This window comes from Anguilla anguilla, chromosome 5 (genome assembly GCF_013347855.1).
Source record: "Anguilla anguilla isolate fAngAng1 chromosome 5, fAngAng1.pri, whole genome shotgun sequence".
NCBI lineage: Eukaryota > Metazoa > Chordata > Actinopteri > Anguilliformes > Anguillidae > Anguilla > Anguilla anguilla.
The window spans coordinates 20,116,807-20,131,982 of NC_049205.1; the positions used below are offsets into that span (position 1 = coordinate 20,116,807).

The 15,176-nt window shown below is 43.8% G+C and overlaps 1 protein-coding gene across 3 annotated transcripts in view; it reads right to left on the reverse strand.

Moving 5' to 3' along the window:
- LOC118227403 (multiple epidermal growth factor-like domains protein 11) overlaps positions 1–15,176 on the reverse strand; it is a 120,032-nt gene that overhangs the window by 69,816 nt on the left and 35,040 nt on the right. For all 3 annotated transcript variants that reach the window (XM_035417816.1, XM_035417815.1, XM_035417817.1), the window contains exons 4-5: positions 12,511–12,611; positions 3,728–3,820 (exon numbers count right to left, since the gene is read on the reverse strand). In XM_035417816.1, the coding sequence (XP_035273707.1) occupies positions 3,728–3,820; positions 12,511–12,611 (194 nt within the window). The remainder of the gene's footprint in view (positions 1–3,727; positions 3,821–12,510; positions 12,612–15,176) is intronic.

Here is a 15,176-nt window from a genome sequence, read left to right on the forward strand (position 1 = left end):
ACATCTGAGGACTCTTCGAGTCTATGGAGGAATGTCACTGCTGAAAACAGCATCACAACTTGGTATATTCGTTACTCTATTTAGTACTTTGCATTTTCTTTATCTTTTTAAGTTGCAAAACATAATTGTTGAGGTAGTAAGGTTGTTACAGCTGAGCAGGTCTATTCACGCTTAGACTTTTTTCTTCAGGACAACATTTTACAGAGGTGTTTATCAAACAACACTATCATGAGATCACATGCTTTTCCAGCTTTTTGCAACCAAAAATATTTTGGCTAGCTAGTGTAACACCATTGTACAGTTCAGTGCTTTGCCTGGTTCTACAGTCATGTAAATGTTGTTTTAATGAGCCAGATAAACAAATGTGTTCCTTACTGTCCTTGACTCTGAGTATGACTTAGTCTGAAACAGTAATCAGAGTACACAACACTGTATTCAGGAGCAAAAAGGTATCAAAAGCCAAATTTGACCCCTTAAAATCTAAGGCTACGTTCAGATTATAGGCTGAAATGGGCCAAATCAGATTTTTGTTGCCTACATGTGACACAGAAAAGAATGTTTTCTGAGCTGCATCTTTTCATATCAGATTTGGGGCACTTCCATATGTGGTCCTAGATCAAATACATATCCAATCTGTGGCCAAGCGACCACTGTGAGAACTGCCAGATCGGAATTCATATGGTTTCTTTAGCATCACACTTCATTGTACAGGTGCAGATCACTGTCATCAATGTTTTGGTTGTTAATGTGCGTGTGCGTATTCTTTCAGGGTAAAGGTCTGTTCACACTTACGTCAGACACGGGTCACTTACAAACGTGTATGTAAACAGTGAATGCAAACGGATCGGATCCAAGCAAACAATCAGAATTGAGCACCAAGGTCTGTAATGTGAAGGGATGGTTTTGCCTTGGTGTGCTCAAAGGCAAACCCACCCCTCCCTTCATTCCCTTTAACTCTCTTTATTCTCTTCTTTTTTTCTCTCCCTCTTCTTCTCTCTCATCACCCAAATGACCACCTCCTTGTGTGTTTGACTCCGAAAAAGCATCACCCAACCCTTTGAGATGGAGCCATAACCACAAAATGCTGCCACTTTAAAGAAAATGAAGAAATTCTCGAGTTTTCTGACTCTAGTTCACAGCTCAGTCAGCATAATGGGCCAGCTTTGATACATAGCGCAAGAACACATCACTTACCATACATTGCATATGTCCCAGTTTTAAAAAATGAAACCCAATCCAATCAACTCTCTCTTATGTCCTGAGAACTGATCTGTTGCCACGGTTGTTGTTTTCCACCTCAGCTCTGACACGCGCCTCTTATGCCAACCGTGGTTTAATTCAAAATTGATTGGCTTTAGGCTGGTACTGTATGACTGCATATTGATGCCCTGCTTGAACCCTGAAGAAATAGGTGCCACTTTAGGGGAGTTCACCGAGCCCCTCAAGTCAGTATTATCATCGACAAGGGGGACAGCAGGAGAGCCAGAGGGATTAAAAAAAACAACATTTGCTATTTATGAGGACAGAGTTGCGAGGGTGGGGGGTGGTGGGGGGGAGAGATTTAATTTCAAAATTGGCACTCATTCCTCATTTCTACAGATGAAAGCCCATAAATGAGAGATGCTGGACCCCTGCCCAGGCAGGGAAACGAAGAAAAGTTATGAATAATGTCTCCGTCTCCATCGTCAAGTCTCTTTTAATAAAGTGGATTAGCGGGGCGCCCGCGCGGCGTGGCTGTAGGAGCGGACGCCGCATCCGCCGGAGCTTCCCCTGCCCGCCCGCCGTCACGCTCCCCCGTCGCCGGCACGGAAGGGGGCGGGGTTCGAGGATAGCGGCTTACGGAGCTGGCTCAATTCCACTTCAATTCGGTCAATTTAGGAAATAAATAGAAATTCAAATTTTCATTGACTGAAAAAATCAGCACAGAGCATTATGGGCATTTTTATGAATGGCATCATAAAAATGATCGGTGGAGCTCTGCGCAACTGTGCTGTCCAAATGGATGGAGACCGCAGTTACTAAACCGGAAAAACAACACAGGGTCTTCACCTGAAATCCCCCTGAAAGGATATAATGACTTCACCAAAACTGTGTGTCACCGTCTCCTACTGCAAATGCGTAACATTAGTGAATGGACACAAAAAGAGGAGGGGCTGCGTGACATCACCTTCAGGGTCTGACATATGGTGTGGCGGGGTGCAATTAACTTCACTCTTCCTAACCGGTTTCACTCTTCTTAACCAGCAGGAGGGAGCCGCAGTTATCTCTAACCCTCTCAGTACTCAATATGTTCCCAGTAATATTAACAGCTGATGACTACACTACCCAGACCCCCACACGCACGTACCCACAAATGTAATCTCCACAGGAACTGCGTCATATCTAGTGCCAGAATGCCCCCCCCCACCCCATCAGAGCTGCAATAAACTGCCTCAGACAGAGGGGGCCCGGGAGGCAGCAATAACCGTGTGTGTGTGTGTGGGGGGGGAGGGGGGGGTGGGTTAGGCCCTGCCCTCGTCGCGCTCAGACTGCTCGATCTGCAGGAGTCTAATAATGTAACCGCAGTGACCGTCACCGCCAGAGCTCTGGGGACGCGGGGTCACCGGGGGAGAAGCTGCAGAAGTCATTTCCGCCTCATATTTTATTGAGTTATTTGTTTGCTTGTTTGTTTATTAAGGCCTCCTTCACACCCGCTCCCTTTTCACGGACGTTCGGGTGCACAGTGCGGATGCGGTTACGCCGGAGTCGGCAAAACGTCCCGTATTTCAACGGGGTCGCTTAACGGCCTCTACGAGCTTCTCTGGATGTCCTGCTATCTCGCTAATCCAGGCTGCCCTGTGCCCTCTAGAAAGTCGTAGTGTGCCAGCATACTTCAGAATACCAGGCTGTCTAGCTGGGAGACTGTTTCCATGAAATATTGATAGCATTCCTCCTGGTTTTATTATTTTATCCTTTATTGTGACGGTAGTGCTGCGCACTCTGTTCAAGCCAATTGTTCTGCATTTGTGATTATGTTGCTTTGCACTACAATGTTGTTTATGTGTTGAAAAGTACTGAGTTTGAGAGAAGGGCCACTTGAATACATTTTAATAGAATGTATTATCACAGAAACAAGTAAGCATAAAGGTCTTAATGACCATGACGGCAGAGTTTATGTAGAAACCATAGTTCTGTTTATCTATGCCGCAAATGCCATTGACTGCCTGTCAGTCTGTCTGTCTGTCTGTCTGTCCACATCCGAACAGTGCTCAACCACTAGAAAGTTAAAGTTCAACAGATACTCTCTGAACGCCCCCCCTCCCCCGCACCTGAATATAAATGTCATGTGAATTACATACCACCTCCCCCCCCCCCCAAAATAAATAAATAAATGAATAAAAACGGGAGAAAATTACTCCTGTAAATAAAGTGGAATGACTGACAGAACATTGATAATGATTTCCCTCGGTCAGGGTGTTTGCATGTGTGTGCACTTTCATTTTCTTGCTGTCTGATCTTCACGGGCCGTTGTGTTTAATCAATATGCGTGGCTCAGTGGTACGCAATAATGCATAAACAGCAGTGGGTGCTGTAATCCCACCGTAAAGAATAACTCTGTCAGTGAAGATCACAATAATGAGCGAATTAATGAATCCAGGATGCAGTGAGAATCACATGAACGGGTGAATGACCAGATAACGCAGTGATTATGACATGAACGGGTGAACGAGTGAGGGATCAGACTCACCACTGGAGCAGTCCAGTCCTCCCCACCCAGGTTCACACTGGCAGGTATCAGGGGAAACACAGCGGCCATGAGCACACTCCTCTGTACAGAGAGCTGAGAGAAAGAGAGGGTTAGAGTCTCACAGAAACACACACACACACACACACACACGTGCACGCACACACACACACACACACACGCACACTCACATGCACACACACAAACACACACACACACATTCACACATACACACACACAGGCATGCACACACATACGCGTACACACACAAACACTGACAAGCAAACACACACGCTCACACACATACACACACACACACACACAAGCACGCACGCACACACACACACATTCACACATACACACACACAAACACACACATGCACACACATACATGGACACACACGTGCGCACACACACATACACATGTACAAACACACTCAAACCATATTTTCAGTTAGCCTGCAAACCACAGAAAAGTATAAACCTATCAAAGGAGGCCACTAAAGCATCCTCAACATATTCAGGTTTGTTTGTTCCTGTCCATAGCCGTACATGCACACACTGGAAATTTAACACTGAAGTCCACCCCTAATACTGAAAAATTCCTACAGGAAAAGTGGCCTTTATGTTCTTTAAATGTGGGCGGCTTTATGTCACTGACCATTCTTCACGCAAGCCAAGAAATTTGAGCAGTGGGGGAAAAATATGCAAAATTAGCTCATGCTTTTTGCCGATGACACTAATATAACAGCCCGTGGAGTCACAATGTATACTAAGTGTGCACTTTTTCTCCATCATTCCCCATTGAGCCACTCGCTGACACATTGATTGGGGTAATATTAGCATTACTGGCAATGCTCCGCGCAAGATCGAGTGGAGTTTTTTTATTTTATTATTTTTTTATTCAGCACGGTAATAAAATGACCTACATTGAGTTCTGTCAGCGTGCCAGCTTTCTGGCAGGAGGCAAAGAGAAGAAGAAAAAAAAAATTCAAAAGAAAAGAAGAATAAAAAGCAATATTTAGCACGAATTAAGCAGAGACAGCCAAGGTCGTCGAGGCGGACGGGGTTAAAACCGGATGCCTCATTTTATCTCGCGCTGAAAACAGCTCAGCCGGACCCGGCGGGAACAAACCGCTTTGATTGAAATCAGCGCAGTCCCCTTATCGCCGGGGCCGGGGGAGGAGGCCGTTCCGGGAAAGGACTGGCGCTCGGGCAGACGTGGACTGGAAGGCGCTGGGGTGTGCGCTTCCAAGCACGGGCATGTGTGACAGCCCCTGAGGGATGCGTTCGGACAGAAAACTGAGCGACCAGCTCAAGGGAGACCGGTGAAGATGGGACTCCGCTTGACTTCCCAAATTCTGTTCGTTGGGCAAAATATACTAAGTTTTACTATTTATTTATTTATTTACTAATTCATTTATTTTCACTATACCTCCTAAAGTTGAACATAGAAACTACTGTAACACTGACTGAGGCATATGTTTATTTGCAGGTGGCACAGAGGGTTAAGTCATCTTGGAAAACAACCTGTATTAACTATGAAAAACATACATGAAAATAGGCATTCAAAGTACATGCATTTAAAATGCCACCCATTCCTGGTGGTGCAAGTCTGTCTCTTCCCTGGCCAACAGTCTTAACATACTTTTGTGGCAATTTTAGTTCCCTTCTTTGTGCCTCTTCACTATTAGCAAGCTTCTCCAAGTGCAACAGAATCTCCCCATCATTCATTTCAGATTCTGATTACGAGCATGTGCTTTGATATACTGCTGTCCACCTCTCACCAACACTCAAGAAGGACCTGTATATCAATTTGTCATGTAGCGTACTGTACCCGCGCTTAGAATAAATTACATCTGGCAATGCCAGCATTTTAACAGCTTTTCTCAAAATGAGCCATGGTCTCGGTTTCCAAATATGATGCTATTAATGCATTTGTACATCAGCTACTATATTATTTGGTGACAAGTAATTTCTTACGTTCATTCTGATGAAGCTTTATGGCAGGAGGCTTTCTGACAGAGAGAGAAACATTTCTGCACGGTTCAGGGTGTGTTCGCTCTTGGATACCTTCATGCGCTTAGATTTTTGTTTGGCTGAGGATGTCCTTCATGTCTTTCAAAGCTCTGTTTGTTTATCACATACCAGAAGACAGTAGTCTGGACAAACTTTATTTTAGAGTAAACAGGGGATATATTGTGTGGCTGTGGATATAAGCTATACCCTTGTATCCAATCAAAACTTCCAAGTCAAGGGAACATGCTATTGAAGTACAAGAATGTCAAACATTTCCAGATTAATCCTGGGTAATATTTATAACAAAGTGAACTTTTTCCTTTAAAATTAATCTGGGAAGGTTCTTTTTTTATTATTAAATAACTCCTTCCCTTAAAATGCCTTGCCAGTTTTTTTGTTTTTTTTTTAATTCGGGGGATGACAGTGCTCACAGCTTGATCTGGTAGAGAGTGCAGAGGCTTCAGGAGCTGTGTGATTGGAAGAAGTCAGAGCAGTTCTGTGATAGGCAGAAGACAGGGCAGTGCTGGGATTGGCAGAGGCATGGGAAGCACTATGATATATTGAGGTATAGCTAGTGCTGTGATTAGCATTAACCAGTGCAGCCCTGTGATTGGATAGGGAAGTACTACGATTGGCTGGGCAGAGTCTCGCCATTTCTCCCCTGTCTACGAAGGCAGGGAAAGGGGCGGGGCAGCAGGGATGGGCATGTCTGCTTAGGGACCGTGGGGTGAGCCAGGTCAGCACTCGCATTGATTACCACTCAATCACTCTTTGATTGGGACTGGGAATGGTCCCAATCAGAGCTATCCCTTAGCACCCAGAGGATGGCCATAATCTTAGAAATGCTTCCCAAGCAAAAACGCTAAACCAAGAACACAGGAAAATGACATAGGGAGGATTCCATGGTATTAAGGCAACATCTGTTCAGCCATCCGAGTCCCAGCGGTAAAGTAATTAAATAAATAAAAGACCAATTTGGCCTGTCTTATTTCACAAAGCAGGTCACCTGAGATCAACGGAGCTGAGTAACTAAAGAATCTATTCAGGTATTACAAAAAAGAACAGGAGAGGGGTTAGGGGCAGAGGACAAACAAAGGTGATTCCCAGACAGCATCATGAGACAACTTATTTTAAATTCAGTTTCAGTCATCAATTTCTGATCAGCAGAGAGCGAGAAAATGCCAAGTCTGGACTTGTTAAAATTATTATAACACAGAAAACTGGGTTATGTAATGATGGAGATGAAAGATACCCCGGCTTCTGAGAAACAAAAAAAAGATGATATCAGAGGAAGTGACAATGGGGCTGATTCCCGACTGTCGTTCCACAGTGGGGAGGTGAACGTTCCCTTGTGCAAGGGCAGAAATGACAGCGGCTCGATGGCACCTTTTATTAAATCAGCCTTGCACCCTGGTCTAGTCACTGCTGGGAACAGCATAAAGAAATGCAACACTTCCCACGAAGCAACCTACATAAGAGCAATACAAAGCCCTTATGACCTCTGCATAACACCTTCATAACAACTACAAACATAGCAATAAATGTTAACGCCAGGGGTCTGCAACCCTGTACCAAGAGAGCCACAGGGTCTGCTGATTTTCGTTTTCACCCAAAAAATCTGAAAATAATTCAGACCCAAGAAGCCAGGTGAGATTTGTTAATCGTGTAATCAATCAAGCACCGCATGAGAGCAGAAACCAGCAGACCACATGGGTCCTGCAGACCGCCGACTTATGCGAAGCTACACAAGAGTGCCATAGGGTGGGCTATGTCACCATCCACATCAGGAGTGACATTACCATGACAACCTGATTCAGTCCCCGATTTCTCTAATAAAAATGTGATTACATTAAACATGACAAGGAATCCATGAAGAGCCTCAGTCCATCATCTTCTTCTCCTACTACCTCTCTGTTCCTTAATCAGTGTCAGAGAGGATTTATCCTCTCACTTTTCTTTGAGGTGATAAAAAAGTGGCAACAAGGCGGAGTAGGGGGTGAAGAAGAAAAATCAAAGTCTGAAAATAAATCCCTTGGAAAAAAGTCTCATATTGTAGCTCATTAAAGTGGAAATGTAAAACATATATTTTGGATGACAGCACAGAATGTTATTCATATCCCAAACTAATTTTCCAGTGCTTGGCCTCATTAATACCATACTGGTCTCTGGTAGCGCAGAACTCCCAGTGCCTCTAATGGCAAAGCGAGAGAATAGATGGGGATGCTTATCTCTCCCTGAAGAACAGCAGTATCAAACATGTGTGCGCAAACAGTGGAGTATCAGGTCATTTGTTCTTGATAGATTTAAGACCTGGTTGTGTTACTGGAGAAGTCAGTTAGCCAATTAAATCACTAGTTGGCCATATACAGAGCATCAGAACAGAGAGTTTATGTTATTGCCGAAACACGACTGTCAAAGGCACCTCTACACCTTTCTATCTCTTGATTTCTGTCTTTCTGTCTGTTTCTTTTTCTCCGCTTCTCTCGCACTATATCTTACTTTCTGCCTATCAATTTGAACATAAACGAGCTTTATTAGCACTACAGGTACCAGCCATTATATAACCAAAGCATTCAAAAATAGCACAATTATCGTTTACCGATCCATTCATTTTATATGTATCATTTACTAATATAAAACATTACATTTACATTCTCTCTCTCTCAGTTTGCACATTGTTTGGTGATTTCTACCCTTCCAAGGAGTAGAACCAACCTGTGCTGTCCCCCACCCCAAAAACAAATAATAAAATGAAAAATAAAATAAATTATGTGATATGATTTCTGATATGAGAGATAAGAAACATTTGGATCTTACAAACAAAGGCAGAGTTAATTGAAGGGCAACAAAAAATGTGCCGAAGATTCCAGATAAGAAAGGAACACTGCTAATACCTGCTCTTGTGCCCCTACACAAAACATGGATGGCAGTACAAATCTCTTAATCCTCGCGGTGTGAGGAGGGGGATTAGAGGGATTTTAACACTCCGCAGAGACTGTGCAGTGCAGGAGGCAGCCAAGGGACACCCTCTGGCTGTCATCGCTAGCCTCCGCCCTGAACCATCCAGCCCCGCCTCCGTCACCCAGCGCCCCTACCAACTCGCTCTGCCCTTATCATCCAGCACTCTCGTGTCACTTAGCCCCACCCCCACTATCCAGACCCACGCCCAGCCCCACCCTCATTATGCCTTGCCCCGTCCTTCACCTCAGCTCGGAGACGAGACTCCCTTAAAATGATTGCAAAGGTAAAATCGAGAATACCTTCAGACTACGTTGTATGGGGTTATTATGGTATGCATTGAGCATCAGCAACAGCACGAGAAATCAATTGCATTGCAATATCGACTTGCAATATCAGTCTGAGCATTTCCATCTATTCCTATGAGGGGATTAAATGGGTGGAGTTCAATTTATTACCGGGATCGGGGCTACTGGGTCCAAGTCCTTCATGATGTCACGAAGGACCTGACTTAATGGCAAATAAATGTTCTAGTCTCCTTGCATGTCTCCTCCCATAGTTTGAGGCAAATAAAAGTATTCTGTCCTACTAAATCAGTGAAACACTCCGTTGTCATGGAGAATCACTGTCCACATTATCAATATTTGTAATGCAGTAGTTAGCTGTAGTTATTTTGCCATTTTTCTGCTCTTAATCCTTCTACCGACCTTATCACTCTCCCAGTCTCCTTTCTTCCCCAACCTGCTCTTTCTCCCACCTTCTCCATCCCTTTGTGGTGGTACTACCAAGCTGGCTGGCAAGCTAAGCTAGTTACATTATCCCTAGAGCTACAGAACTACAGTTTTCAGTTCATTATTGTTATTTCATTTTGTTTTGTTACCAAGCCTCTGTTTCCATTGCAAACTTGTCGAATTTACTCTGTGTAAGTGCCCTCCCTGGATGCAAAAACTTGGAGGATGAGGTCGAGGGTAACATTATGATGTCATTGTTTCCTAAGGATGATGCAATTTAGAAGAAATGGGTGGAGTTTTTTAAAAGCACTGGCACAATCAGTGCTAACACCCACTTGAGTAGTGACCAAAATAGCACTTTAGCACCCAAAACAGGGCCAGAATATTAGCACTCTAAAATGAATTCTAATACTGTTTTGTGTGTGCGTGTGCGTGTGTGTGCATGCATGTGTGCGGGCATGTCAATAGGACGGCTCCTGTCCTTCAAACACCCGTTACCAAATATTACCTGACTTGAATCAACGCATGGTTTCCTTTAAAGCCGATAATGAAAGCATTTCATCTTACTGTACTTGATCTTCAAATCAGTATGTAGTAGCAATGCATTCCCTCCACTGTAGCTTTACACCATGAAACATTGCATTTAGTGCAAAAAAAGAAAGCAGCTATACAGCAGGTTCCTACTGGAAAGGACCTTAACAGGCGATTTTCAGTGATTTAACAGCTTGGCACAGGCTGCCCCTGAACTCGTTATTGCAGCTAAACTCTCATAGAGTTAATGCAATGTTAAACTGGTGCCCCCCCCCCCCCCCCCACTCCCAAAAGCACTTAAAACACCTCAGTCCCGCTCTCCCAATAAAAGACACTGAACCCCCTTGTCAGCAGCAAGATAAATGCTACATAGGGAAGGGGGCACCATGAATTAAGCTTTCTGTACATATAGCCACAATGGGAGAGGTGGGGGGGGCATTTAGGAAATTAGAACCTTACCCTTCCCCCCCACCGCCGTGCCCACAACCCCCACCCCACTAGCCCCACCCCCCCCCCCCCCCCCCCCCCCACTCTTATTGGGGGGGGGGGGACCCTTAACTAGCCCCGTGCCTGCTGCTTAGAAGGTCACACAACAAAAGACCAGCCCAATGCACTTATCACGAAGAGAGAGAAAGTGAGCCGGAGAGAGAGAGAGAGAGAGAGGGATAGATGGATGAACAGCCGAGTTGGCGAGCTGGCCTTGGGTGCACCGGGTCAGAGATAGATCTCCACAATAAAGTCAGGAGCTGTTTGTCTCCTCCGAGCCTCCGGGGTTCCGCAGCACTGCGGGAGCCTTTAATAAAGTTGTTTACGACCAGCGACGGGCGGGGAAACACAATGCCCCTCTCGCGCGCGCCCCCGAGCACGGCTCATCTACCTCGCCTTCCCGTTAAGGAAGGGGGCGAAATCAAGCCTGTCGCTCACAAGGCGCCATCTGGGGTGTGTAATTGATTTATTCTTTAAAAACCGGGACGCGAAGGACAAGACGGACGGAGAGGGGAGCCGGCCTCTTTAAAGAGAAGGAGACAAAAACAACGTCGTGAGCCCACCGCGGGTCAAGCTCTGTCGAAAACAATGACGGTGCGTCCATCTCGCTGCTCACCATTTGAAACCTCCCCCTCAGATCGGGTGTTGGGCTTGTCTGGGTTTGTCATGGTAACAGATGCTGCATTTTATTAATCTGTTTTCGTCAATTAAAAAAGGAAGTAAATTGTCATCGTAAAAAAGGATTATAAAATGCTAAAGGAAATAATGCATTACAGTTAATGGACACTGTAAATTTGTGTTCAGGCAGCTGTTCGAGCTTCCATATCGTTTCTTCTCTTCTGTTTTTGAATTTGGTGGTGTTATGACACAGGGGCTTCAGGCAATTCTACAGGTTTAATTATACACATCCAGTGGCTGTTCCATAGAAACCTAACAAATATTTGGAAGTTTAGAGTTGAGATTCTGCTGCTTGATTTGCTACCAGAGGGGTTTGAATCCCTATTCATGAACTGTCGTTGCACCCACACACACACACACACACTCACACGCACATAAGCACACGCGTGCGCACACACACACACACACTTGATGAGGTGGCTCGGAGACGCTCATTCAGCAACATAAAAGGGGACTAGCTCAACTTGCGCGAGATAGCAATGTGTGTGCTTGTTACAGCCTCAGTGTGCAATTAGATGGATGACAGATTTCATCTCCTGCACTTACACAGTCCACCCATCCCCCCACCCCCACCCCACACCGGAGTAATATCACAGAGAGGCGGGGACTAAAAATATGCCACACTCATCACAAATAGCATTTTCAAATCCTTTCCACTGTGTCTGAAACACCTCTTACGAGCTCTGTGAAGTGACAGCGTCACACTCTCTGGGTCTCATGCAAAGAGAGGGTGGTAACAGTCCTGTAAGGAGTTTCTGAAAGGCAGAGCGTGAAGAATCTGAATCACTCCTGGTTAAATGTTCGGGGACAAACAAAAGGTACAGGGGTTCAGCGCTGGTGTCTGTGCCAGTCATGCCCACAGCAACGACTGGCGACTTGTGAAAATGATTAAATTCCCAGGAGTAGAGTTAGAAGTTTTTATATTCTTTATATCAGACATACCATTATGCCTTGCATTATGCCAATTACCTTTATGTGACCATAGTTTCAAACAATACTGTATTATGGGTGTAATAAGATGGGCTTCCATGCATAAACTAAATGTATTTATGTTTTTTGAATGATATACTTTGAATCAGGCTAACAGGGCTTACTTAGCATTTCAATTATTTTTTCCCTCTTATGAAAGGTTGGGTTGTTTGTTTGGGGGTTTAGATGAGAGTGGCATGTTGGGGCTAGGAATAAGGTCCAAAACACAAAAAAGTATATTTTGAAATCCGTACTCTGTAAAGAGTTGATTGAACACTAAATATTTTACTGTGATTTAAAAAAATTAACAGGCTTGGAATATCATATAATATAAAATGGGGGTGGGGCTGACGCAACAACATGAGGAAGAGGAAGGAATAGGCTGGAGAAGAAGGGCAAAAGAGGGACACTCACGGACACACAGGTCTCCGCTCTCGATGTATCCAGGGCAACACTGCGAGCGGCGCCTGTACATGGTCCTCACGCCCCGCCGGTATGCAGTCTTATAGCTGATCCTGGAACAGTGAGGCGCACAGAGTCAAACAGAAGGTTGTTACGCATACAGGGATCACAACTGATCATGGAACAGCGACGAACAGCGGTACAGATGCAACCTTTACTGTGGTCTGTTATTCTACCTGATCTTAAAACAGTGGTGCCTAGAGTTGGCATTTGTGTACATATTTGTGTACACCCTTATCACAGTGGTAAAAGATGTGATTTTCGTAAAGGCCTTTATTAAAGCTTATCCTGGACCAGTGATGCACAGAGGTAGAGGTAGAGATAGAGATGGCTGATACATACTCAGTAATCATAATAGTTCCTGGAAGATGTAAAAAGTTGGTGGTTAAGTACTATCAGCATTATCATAAGAGATCCTAGAACACTATTGCGTAGAAGTAAACAGGTGTTTTTTTCTTTGTTTTTCTTATACTGTAGCTGATCCTGGAACAGTGAGGCACAGAGTTAAAGAGGTATCCATTATGTACACCATCTCCATGACTTGTCCTGAAACAGTGATCAATGGTAAATGGGTAATTGCCGTATAGACAGGAAGGTTTTTTATTATGAGTGTTGATTGCTTGTTCCCTGCCTAGTGTTCCTGACAGTAATGGAGCCACTATGGCATGGTTACAGCACCGTACTCTCATTCTGTACATCCCTCCCTACACTTCTCACCCCCTTTCTCCTTTTCTTTTGTCTGTCTCCACCCATCTTAATGCATGTCCTTCATCTCTCTCTCTCTCTCTCTCTATCTCTCTCTCTCTCTCTCTCAACGATTTGTGGATCCAAGAATCAAACTGCCTTCATTACTACTGGATGTATTACACAATGTCTTCTTTATCTATCTCTCTCACCCCCTTCCATTCAAATGGGAGTGCTCCCTCTCCCACTACCGACCACTCATAGTCCAGTGTTCTGCTGCTATATGCAGTTAGCCCATCTGGGGGAAGTCCATCCTAGCAGCCAGTAGGGGGAGGTAGTAAGTAAGTAAGCCTGGGCAGCCCACTGTCTCTACAGCCCAAACAAATTCTGCAGGCTAACAATGGATTAGCATCTCATTAAGTTTTGGAAGGTTTTGATTGCAGCGTGTAATTCAGTGGTGTCAAACTCGTTGCCATGGAGGGCCGTGTGTATGCAGGTTTTCATTCCAGCCTCAGATCTTGATTATATAATTAGTTAAATTATTTGCTGAATTAGGGATGCAGGTTTGTGCACAATGGTGACCCGACGTCTATGGTGACCCGCATTGTCTAAATAAAAATTTTCTTATATTCTGTTCTTCAATGCAGTTAAACGCATATGGCTGAATGAGTAATTGGACTCAATTAAGGCAGCATTAATTGGTTGGAATGAAAACCTGCATACACACGGCCCTCCATGGCAACGAGTTTGACACCACTGGTGTAATTGCTGTTCTGTATCAGCTGATAACCAGCAAGAATCCTGCAGGTTCTGAAGTTCAGTGTTTATGTTTTCTCCACCATTATGCATGTGTTCCTAAGATCCTGCAGTGTTCCGAGAGGTTTAAAGGACAGCGAAAGTAGAGAACTGAAAACTTTTAATATTTTACATGAGCTCATTTTTTAATTCCTGAAACATCTGCAATTGTAATGATTAAAGAGCCTATATAAACAGGAGAATGCTTTAAAGCCACTTTTAAAAGATAAATATGCTGGCTAAACTTTCTTCTAAATAAACTGTTACAAAATTTAACGTTTCCCGGTCTTACATCCTAAATCAAGGACACTGAAATCTGGCCCTTGGGGCCTGTAGTACTGCTGGTTTGCATTCCTCTCCTCTAATCAGGGACTGATTTAAACCTAATGCACCAGGTGAGTATAATTTCTGACCAATCAATGCCATTATTGGACTATGGACTATCAGTCAGAAGAAAACCAGCAGTAATACTGATCTTGAGGGCCTGAGTATCCCTGTCTGGAATGCTAGATTTCTAAATTCATGATTTGAGTCCTAAATCAATAACTAATGTAAATGTTGTATTCACAAAGTTATTTTCCCTCTATTGGTATTAGAATAGCATTTGAAGCTGATAATTAGATCATTATTTTTCATTAAAAGACCACTATCTACACAATAATTGCTGTAGTTAATAGTTCTGAGTTATTACTGAATGTAATTATTCAGTTACTAGTATGCATCAGGTAACCGGTTGATACTGCTCAACACACAACCTATGTGACTTAACGAGACTTGTATGCATGTTTTTTTTGTAACAAAACACAATCATTTTATATCTGAGGCCTTATTGAGCACTGACTAAGAAAATGATTTGCAATCCAAAATGCAGACAAGTTATCGTTGGTTAATCAACAGAACAATAAACAGGTCTGAAAGCTGTTGGTTTAGGACTATTGATAATTTCATCTATTTTCATTTCATTGAGGTAGTGCAGTGGTGTCAAACTCGTTGCCATGGAGGGCCATGTGTATGCAGGTTTTCATTCCAACCAATTAATGCTGCCTTAATTGAGTCCAATTACTCATTCAGCCATATGCGTTTAACTGCATTGAAGCACAGAATATAAGAAAATTTTTATTTAGACAATGCGGGTCACC